The sequence below is a fragment of the Nematolebias whitei genome, chromosome 1, assembly GCF_014905685.2.
Source record: "Nematolebias whitei isolate Nwh7 chromosome 1, NemWhi1, whole genome shotgun sequence".
Lineage (NCBI taxonomy): Eukaryota > Metazoa > Chordata > Actinopteri > Cyprinodontiformes > Rivulidae > Nematolebias > Nematolebias whitei.
This window is the reverse complement of record NC_056498.1, coordinates 35,072,360-35,082,359: the sequence shown is the minus strand read 5'-3', so window position 1 is coordinate 35,082,359 and position 10,000 is coordinate 35,072,360. Positions and strand designations below refer to the sequence as shown.

The window sequence follows — 10,000 nt, the reverse complement described above, 5'->3', positions numbered from 1 at the left end:
GACTGCGGTTCTCTGTGTTACGGCTGCGAGTCCAGAACGCTGCGCCACCGTCTTCCACAAGAAGGCAGTTTCAGATTTACACCGTTTGATCTTTGATTTCAAAATGGCTCCCGATGATTTACCTGAACTTCTTGACTTCACAACCCTCTAAGAGCTCGGAGATCTTCCAGCGAGGTGCTTTTAGTCCAGCTGACGGCTGAATTGAAGCGCAGAGGGAATCGGACCGCCGGACTCTGGAACCTACCCTTTGTTGTCCGTCCTGCTTATTCAGTCGTTCAGGCTTTTAATCGTTTCCTTGTTTTTATTTTACCTGTTGGTTTTTAATTTACTGTATTTATTTTATTCAATGTTGTCCCCACCCACCCCCATTTCTTTTTTTAAGGCAGGTTGTAAAGCGCTTTGGTCAGCCTTGTTGCTTTTAAACATGCGTTATAACGCCGTCCCAGTCATGTTGGACTTTGTTTTTACAGTCGAGATAAATAAATAACATTATTAAAAGAGAGATGACGGAAACGGTTATCCCCATTTCACTCGTTTCTTTGGCGTTTAGCTTCCCACAAGCTTCACTTTGTTATTTTAGCTTCTCTATATATCAAAACGTTCGGCTTGTTTACAAGATGGGTGCTATGACTTTAGGTTTTCGTAACTTTTATACTTTTCTAAATATTTAACTGTATTTACATATGTTTTCCCATAGAAATACATGAAGTCAGTATATTCAGAAATATTGTTCTCTTTGACCTCTGCTTCAGCTACTTTCTAAATTTTATGCTTCTTTTAGCTTTTAACTTGCCAGTTTATACTTTTGATTTCTAAATAACTACTCGATACATTTAGCTAGTCTTTTGCTAATTTTAGCTTTTTGATAGACTTTTACTACTTTAGCTTTTAGCCACTTTTGGATTACTTTTTGCATCTTGTAATTAGTGTTGGCTAGTTTTAGCTTTGAGCTAGGCTTTGGCTAGTTTTTGCTTTTAATCATCCTTTTGCTATCTTATGCTAGTGTTCTGCTACTTAAAATTTTTACTAGTTTTTATTGATACTTTCAACTATTTTTTAACTACGTTAGCTTTTAACTACCTTTTTGCTACTTTTAGCTAAGCTTTAGCTACTTCTAGTGACTGTTCTGCTACTTTTAGCTTCTATATAACGCTTGGTTTAGCTAGTCTTTTACTACTTTTAGATTTTTACTACTTTAGCTTTTAGCCACTCTTGGTTAACTTTTTTGCATCTTGTAATTAGTGTTTGCTACTTTTAGCGTTGAGATAGCCTTTTGCTAGTTTTAGCTTTTAACCATCCTTTTGCTACTTTATGCTACTGTTCTGCTACTTTAAATTTTTGCTAGTTTTTCTTTATACTTTCAGCTATCTTTTAACTACATTAGCTTTTAACTAGCTTTTTGCTACTTTTAGCTAACATTTTATTCATTTTAACAAGTGTTTTGCTCATTTTAGCTAGCCTTTTGCTACTTCTAGTGACTGTTTTGCTGCTTTTCGCTTCAATATAATGTTTGGCTTTAGCTAGTCTTTTACTACTTTTAGCTTTTTGCTAGACTTTTACTACTTTAGCTTTTTGCCACTTTTGGCTACCGTAACTTTTTGCATCTTGTAATTAATGTTTGCTAATTTTAGCTCTTTTGCTAGTTTTAGCTTTTAACCATCCTTTAGCTACTTTATGCTACTGTTCTGCTACTTTAAATTTTTGCTAGTTTTTATTTATACGTTCAGCTACCTTTTAACTACGTTAGCTTTTAACTAGCTCTTTGCTACTTCTGGCTAACCTTTTATTCATTTTAACAAGTGTTTTGCTAATTTTAGCTAGCCTTTTGCTACTTCTAGTGACTGTTCTGCTGCTTTCAGCTTCTATGTAATGTTTGGCTTCAGCTAGTCTTTTGTTACTTTTGGCTTCTAGCTACAATTTTACTACTTTTGGCTCTCTAGCTAGCATCCTGTTCCTTTTAGCTAGTGTTTTTTAGCTTTAATATTGGAGCGGATTTCAGGAAAGTAATCCAACCCTCAGCTTTGAGGCCACATTTCCACAGAATATGCAGTTTTTTCTGGTTCCTTTGGGATCTGTTGTGTGTCAGTGGACCTCTCAGTACCCCAACCCCTCTCCACAGACAGGTCTGGACTTGTTACCCTGAACTCCAGTGATCAGTAAGTCCACCGCCGTCCTGTATCCACAAATGGCCGAACTGAACTCTCCCTCCGTCTCCTTCTCCATGGCAGCGTTCAGCTCTTTGGCTGCTTGGTTCAGGTACTCCGCATCACTTCCGTTCAGACTGGCCGGAGGCAGCGAGAACAGTTCTGAGTGGTCCGATGAGGGATTTGACCGGTCTGAAACAGAACCAGGAAGAAAAGGGGTTTATTTTTAGTTAAGAACTAATCAGGTAAAGTCTTTTTTTAATCCAAATTATATTCCTCTTCATGTTATCGTCTAAAAATTGGCCGGGATTTGTCGACAATATCTGGTCCCAAGCTCAGACAAAATGTTGGTTTTTTTTTCCATTAGAAGAACTTAGTCAAAGCTATTGGTAAAAAATAAATAAATAAATAAATCTGTACATTTCTTCGATGGCTGTGACTATAATCCCTACATCAAAGTCTGTTCTGACATACATATAAACTACAAATTTATTTTTTTGTCTCAAGGTATTTTTAAGAAAACATTTATTATAAAGGTTTCTTTTTTTAAGACGTCTGGTCTATGCTGCACAGGGGACTATATTAGAGGAAACACCCTTAGAATTATGTCGTTGTGTGTTTCCTTGGATAGCTTTCTGCTTAATTCCACAACATGTACACGTTATTCTTAGTTTGCAGTAACGTATTGTAATGTATTTCATATTCTCATGTTTTTTATTTCATTTCTGTAATGTAATGTGCAACTTAATGGTATTTGCTGCTGCCGTTGTGGCCAGGACTCCCAATTTGATATTTTTTCCTGGTAAAATAAAGGTTTAAAAATGGTAAAATACGAGGGGCAACATCAAAAAAGCAACATCAAGATTAAGTCCCATTTAAAAGTTTTATGTTACAGTTTTTTTTTTGTTTTGTTTTTTTATGTTAAGAAAGTTTGTTTTGAGCTACCAAAGATCATTCCCTCTGGTTATGTGCAGCGAAAAGTTACACGTTTTCATTTATGTATAACAGTTAATGTATTACTGTCCATTGTTTACATTTATATTAGGGATGCGTGATATTATCGGCATGGTATCGATATCGGCCGATATTAGCAATAAAGTGAAATATCGGACATTCCATCAAAATAACTCACCGATTTAAAAGGCTTCTGTTTTAAGTTAAATTTTAATTTAAGAAAGTGTCAAGTATATCTATTAATGCACTACTACACACGCGCTTTTCACTTGTCGCTTGTGAACAGGTTGAGTTTAGATTTGTGAATATGTACAAATTTACACTGTTCAAGTGTTGTCGTGTTAGAGAGTAAATGTCGTGAATAAATGTGACATTAAACATAATCCAAGTTGAAGTGTTACATCATTTTCAGCCCCTTTTTGGCATCTGCATTTGATAGTAGGCCTGTCACGATAACAAATTTTATTGGGCGATTAATTCTCTCAGAAATTATTGCGATAAACAAAAATATTGTTTGAAATTGAAGAAGAAATGTTAGTTAATTTGTTTTTTTTTAGTGTAGTACCTTTTTTGACCACCGGATGGCAGTATAAGACTGAACTGAAGGATGGATAGTGAGGGAGTGAGCAGCGTGTCTCTTTAAGAAAAATGGGAGGGAGGCCCCTTGACGTGACATGGGCTGTCTCTCAATTTTTTTTGGTTCTCAAAATGGCAGACGCTCTGTGTGGTTTGAGCTCTTTAGCATAGAATTTTTTACACAAAGCTTTTGATAAAAAAATCAGTAAACAAGTTCTCAGCTTCTTTTTGCAGAGAAAAACAACTTTTTACACGAAGGCACAGGTTTACACTGTGAATTTTGGAGCTTTGATAAGACGGAGGTCGGTCCCCCCCAAACAGAGGGATTCAAACCAAACCAAAAATAAAATCTGGCGTTTTACTCCAGAGACATCGACACGGTCCAGATATGAATCTTAAATTTTCAGGATGTATTTGACAGAGTCGTTGGTTTTACGTGAGCAGAGTTTAAATGACAAAATAAAACAAGGACCCAAACAAAACGATGTGAGAGCAAAGCCTGATCAGAACCACTACAGGTTCACTGAACGTGACAAACGGACTTTAAGAACGTTCCCGCGCTGCGATGAATCACTATTCTATTCCTATAAATATTTGGGTATCTTGGTCGACTCACATCTCTCTTTTAAGCTCCATGTGGAAAACTTGGTAAAGAAACTGAAAGTTAAACTGGGTTTCTTTTTCAGAAACTGATCCTGTCTAACTCTGAATGCTAGAAAACACCTTGTATCTGTGACCTTCCTTCCCTCCATTAACTACAGTGACATTATTTACATGAACGCTCCTACAAGAACCCTGCAGATGTTGGATGCTGTCTATCATGGTGCACTAAGATTCATAACTGGCTGTGATTATCGTACCCACCACTGCACCCAGTATTCACTGGTTAACTGGACATCATTAACTTCACGCAGACTCTCTCACTGGTACATTTTCATCTTTAAATCACTTCTTGGTCTGCTGCCTTCATACATCTCCTCCTACATGTCTCTGTGTGAGTGCAGCTACAGCGTGCGCTCTCAGGACATCATTACCTGCAGTGTTCCCTCAATGAGGACTGAACTTGACAAAAGGACCTTCTCCTATCCGCTCCTGTTTTCTGGAACATCTTACAAAAAGACCTGAAGCTCTCGACCTTGACCTCTTTATGGCTTTAAGAATCTGTTGGACTCCTGGCAGGGACCAACGCAGACATGTTCCTGTTTTTAGTTTTCTACATTCGCCTTAAAATCTAGCTGTTTTTTGTTACTTTTCTTTCTTTTAGCCATCCTATATGATTAAAAAAAAAATCTGTATGACTTTTTATAACTGTTCATTGTCGTCATCATTCTTTGTTGAAATCAGGTCTCTCTTGTAAATGAGTCCTCGAGGCTCAGTGGGATTAATCTGTCTAAATAAAGGTTGAATGAAAACAAACTGTGTTTGGATTCACACCTTGTTGAAAGCAGGGATCAAAGACTGCCAGGTCGTTTTCTGACAGCGGAGGGAGTCCCTCCTCCTTTGGCGACGGGACGTGCTCCTCCGCGACGGAGTCAAACAGTGAATCAAACTCCTCCTGGGTCTCCTCGGACTCGTGGCGTCTTACTGGGGATAGTTCAGGAGACGAAGCTAAAGGCGGAAACAGGCAAAGAAAAGTAAGAACAAGAACTTTAATAAAAACTGTTCTAAAGTCAGACACTTACCGTGTTCGTCTGCGTCGCTAAAATCCTCCTCTTCTTCTCCCCTCGGAGATCCTCCCATCTCACTGTAGGCCTCGGCTGCCACCTCCGGCTCCCCGACCTCTAGGCTGATGTTGGTGCCCAGGTCTTGGGGTAAGGTGGGAGCCTCCCTGCCCTCCTCCTCTTCTGCAGGCTCACAGTCTGAGGCCCTCCGCTCGGGGAGGGGGATGAGCGGAGGAGGCAGAGGCCCGGCCGAGGCCAGCGGGGAGGGATCCAGAGGTCTTGTGACTTCACCGCCCTGAAGGAAGAGAAGGAAAAATGGCTAAGTGTGACGAGAAAAGAACGTTTAAATCTATAAACGACCGAAAAGCTCAAAGTAGAACAAAGTTTGGCAGCTTCTTCTGCGTTTACGTCCTCACTCTGAAGAAGTCCTTGAGCTGAGGGCTGTTGTAGAGCGCAGGTATGGTGGTAGTAAACAGCAGCATGTTCTCTGCTGCCGTCCTCCTCTCCTCAATCACAGCTTCTTCAAACCGTCCTGAAATAAATGCAAAATAACCGGAACCGCAATGACAACGGGTAACGGCACAAAAAACATCCACGATAGTAGAAAAAGGAGCAATTCAAATGAAAATAATGAAAGTTTCAGTTTTCTTTGTCGAGCAGTTTTGACTAATCCGCAGACGAGTAGAAATCTTGTAAATGAGTCCTCGAGGCTCAATGAGACTAACCAGGGGTCTGCAACCTGTGGCTCTGGGGCCACATGCGGCTCTTTTTGGTCCTCGGTCTGCGGCTCCCACCCCAGATTGTGTTTGCTCAAAGATTGTGGACCCCAGGACTATTCTTCCTGGGGTCCAATAGTCTCTACTATGGTAGAAACTAATGGGGATCCTTAAATAAACAAACAATGCAAAACTTAAATTTGTTGTTTTTTATACCCACAGTAAAGACAAATGGCAAGTCTCAGCAGTTTTTCTGCTAATCTTGAAAAGAAATTGGTAAAACAAGGAGAAAATAATGTTGATTAGCTTTAGCTACTTCATTTATCCAACCTTGCAGTAGGATCTTTGAAATCCACCAGAAATCCTTTGAAACGTGATGAATAATTAATTTATGGATGGATAAACGTAATTAAAGTTAAAGTAAATACAAAATTTGTTTTTTAAATTAAAATTGTCACATGTACATATCCAACAAAACGATCTCATATTTAGACACACTTTAAATTGTGATTTATTAATTTAAAATGGGACATATATTTTATTTTTATAAAATTAAAAGGAAGACTCACATAAACCTGTAGAGTTCATGGGTTTTTTTGTGTAAAATTGGTATGAAATATGTATTTTTTCTGCTTGTTTACATAAACGTGGTCTTTTCTTTAGCACTAAAATGTAAAATTATTAATAAATGTTAAAACTCATTATATAATTTTTGTTTTATAAAGTCACACTGGCTGAAAAAAAAACAACAACCCTCATACGAATATGAAGTGGCCCATGAGCCACTAGTTGATAAGGACCATTGTAGCAGGTTTTGCGGCTCTGGACACGTTTTGTTTAGTCAGTGAAGGATAGAAATGTCTCTTTTGGTTTAAAAGGTTGCAGACCTCTGGACTAACCTGAATAAATAAAGGTTGGATGAAAAAAATGTCACAAGAAACGAGATGTCAGACGAACAAGAACGAGCAGATCCTCAGTGGAAACGACTTGCGTACAACACGCAGCTTTTACAAACTGGTCTGATCCGAGCGTACGTGTTGCGCTCACATCCACCACCCAGCTCTGCGTTCCCGAACACACCGAAAGGCTCCGTTTCACAAAACCTTCGCTCGGCATACCGAAAACCTGCGCCCGCGGAAAAGGTGGGAACTCCTCCATCCTTCTGAACAGGTTCCTGTGCGTGTAGGCCAGATCCCCGTGGAGCTTCTTCAGCTCCGAAAACCTCTTCCACACCACCACCTCCTTCACGTCCTCCGGGTGACGCTTGGACACGAGCTGCAAAAACAAGAAGGTTGGAGTCAGACCAGCTTTGTGATGGGTTAAATGATAAATCACGTGGGGGTGTTTGTCTGTCACCACCACAGGCCACTGAAGTGTCACAAGTCCTCTTTGTGTTACACTGCCTCTAATAAAGGATCTATTGTGTATTTATTTAAATATATGCCCGAGCATTGGACATTTGTTTTACTTCAGTGCCTTTTAATCGAACACTAAATTATTTTATACATCTTAATAACTACAATTACGCAATCAATACAGTGAAATCTGCAGAGAGCGTTGGAAGAGTTGAGACTGACCCGAGCTGTCACTTTGTATTCGGTGTGCCCCTTCTCGTGTTTTCGCGGGTCGGTAACCGAAAAGAAGCGATGGTATTCTTCTTTAACTCTTCGTGACATGTCCGCTGTCCGTAAAGAAAAGGAATACAACTCGGAGCCACGAACCGAGCGGTTAGAAACGCGGCAGCGAGCGGCTCTGTTGTGATTTTACTCCGCTCTGTGGACGTTTCCTGGTTGGTGACGTCGACGAATGCGTGATGACGTCTGATGGAAGCGACGTCGGCTAGCTAAATAACTAGCTAAAAATACTGTTTTATGTTCTGTAACACCCTTGCTTGCTGTATTTGTGTTTATAATTAGTTTACTATTGTTCTCTTTGTTCATGTATGTTCTATATTTGCAATTAAAAAATAAAAATAACTAGTCAAAAACTGTGTTTCACGTCTTGTCTATGCTAGTTCAGCCATCGATGTCCCTATTAGCCTCTTCACAACAGTTGATCAAATGTTTTTCAGCTTTATTTAGAAAAAAAAAGCCTCATTAGGAAAAATGTTATGATCAATAAACTCAATTCAGGTGTTTTGGACTTTTAATACCCTGCACTCTACATTCAAAGTTAAATGGATCCAAAGATATCTGAAAAATCCAGTGTGGATCCCTACACATATATTTAGAATCCTTGGGTGGCCTAGACTTTTTTCTAAGATGCAACTACATAATATACAAACTTACTGTAAATTTATCCAAATTTCATAAATGCATTTTTTTACTTTTATGCTGGACATTGGACATTGTCCCCCTCATAACTGTCTTATTTGGAGCAACCAAGATGTTTGCTTCAAGCGTAATTTTTGAAGAACTGCGTGGATTACAATACTTGATTTGTAAAACAGTTGTTTAACAAGGATGGACAAATGTTTAGGTATGGTGAATTTCTTTCTGAATATAATATCCCTGTGACGTGACCCCTAAAGACTGCTATTGTTTTAGATGCTATCCCAGCAGGTGTAAGATTCCTCATATCCACTGCTGATTCATTCATTCATTCAACCTTTATTTAGACAGGTAAATCCCATTGAGCCTCGAGGACTCATTTACAAGAGAGACCTGATTTCAACAAAGAAAGATGACACAATGGACAACAGCGACAACAATAAACAGTTGTAAAAAGTCATACATTTTTTTTTTTTTTTTAACAAATAGGATGGCCTAAAAAAAGAAGAGTAAAAAGAAAAGAAAAGTAACGAAAACCAGCTAGATTCTAAGGCAAATGTAGAAAACTAAAAACAGGAGCATGTCTGCGTTGGTCCCTGCCAGGAGTCCAACAGATTCTTAAAGCCACTTAGAGAGGTCAAGGTCGAGAGCTTCAGGTCTTTTTGTAAGATATTCCAAGAAACAGGAGCAGAGTAGGAGAAGGTCCTTTTGACTAGTTCAGTTCGCACTGAGGGGACACTGCAGGTAATAATGTCCTGAGAGCGCACGCTGTAACTGCACTCACACAGAGACATGAAGGAGGAGATGTATGAAGGCAACAGACCAAGAAGTGATTTAAAGATGAAAATGTACCAGTGAGAGTCTGCGTGAAGTTAATGATGTCCAGTGAACCAGTGAATACAGGGTGCAGTGGTGGGTACGATAATCACAGCCAGTTATGAATCTTAGTGCACCATGATAGACAGCATCCAACATCTGCAGCGTGCTTGTAGGAGCGTTCATGTAAATAATGTCACCGTAATCAATGGAGGGAAGGAAAGTCACAGATACAAGGCGTTTTCTAGCATTCAGGGTTAGACAGGATCTATTTCTGAAAAAGAAACCCAGTTTAACTTTCAGTTTCTTTACGAGGTTTTCCACGTGGAGCTTAAAAGAGAGATGTGAGTCGACCAAGATATCCAAATATTTATAGGAATCAACAAACTCAATTGGGACACCATTTGAGGATGAGATCAGAGGAAGAACTGCTGGGACCAACTTCCTATTTGAAAAAAGCATCCCTTTGGTTTGGTCGGCATTTAGGACAAGTTTGAGGTGGAACAAATCTGTCTGGATGATGTTGAATGCAGATTTCAAAAGCTGGAAAGCCTTAGCAACAGTTTTAGCTCGACAATAAACAACTGTGTCATCAGCATAGAAATGTAAAGATGCATCAGGGATGTTTTTACCTACATTATGTATGTAGATTGTAAAGAGGGTGGGTCCTAAGAGTGAGCCTTGTGGTACACCATTGTTGACTGTTAAATAATTGGAGGAAGTACCATTATGTTGAACACATTGCCTCCGGTCTGATCGACAGACAGACAGACAGACAGACAGACAGACAGACAGACAGACAGACAGACAGACAGACAGACAGACAGACAGACAGACAGACAGACAGATAGACAGATAGATAG

The 10,000-nt window shown here is 39.3% G+C and overlaps 1 protein-coding gene across 1 annotated transcript in view; it reads right to left on the bottom strand.

Annotated features, from left to right (window-relative positions):
• The window catches only part of snx15 (sorting nexin 15), a 10,789-nt gene extending 2,967 nt beyond the window's left edge, over window positions 1–7,822 (bottom strand). The window contains exons 1-6 of the mRNA XM_037683999.1: window positions 7,629–7,822; window positions 7,170–7,326; window positions 5,752–5,867; window positions 5,357–5,630; window positions 5,109–5,282; window positions 2,139–2,336 (exon numbers count right to left, since the gene is read on the bottom strand). Of these exons, the coding sequence (XP_037539927.1) occupies window positions 2,139–2,336; window positions 5,109–5,282; window positions 5,357–5,630; window positions 5,752–5,867; window positions 7,170–7,326; window positions 7,629–7,727 (1,018 nt within the window). The 5' untranslated portion in view covers window positions 7,728–7,822. The remainder of the gene's footprint in view (window positions 1–2,138; window positions 2,337–5,108; window positions 5,283–5,356; window positions 5,631–5,751; window positions 5,868–7,169; window positions 7,327–7,628) is intronic.
• Between the last annotated feature and the right edge of the window lie 2,178 nt (window positions 7,823–10,000).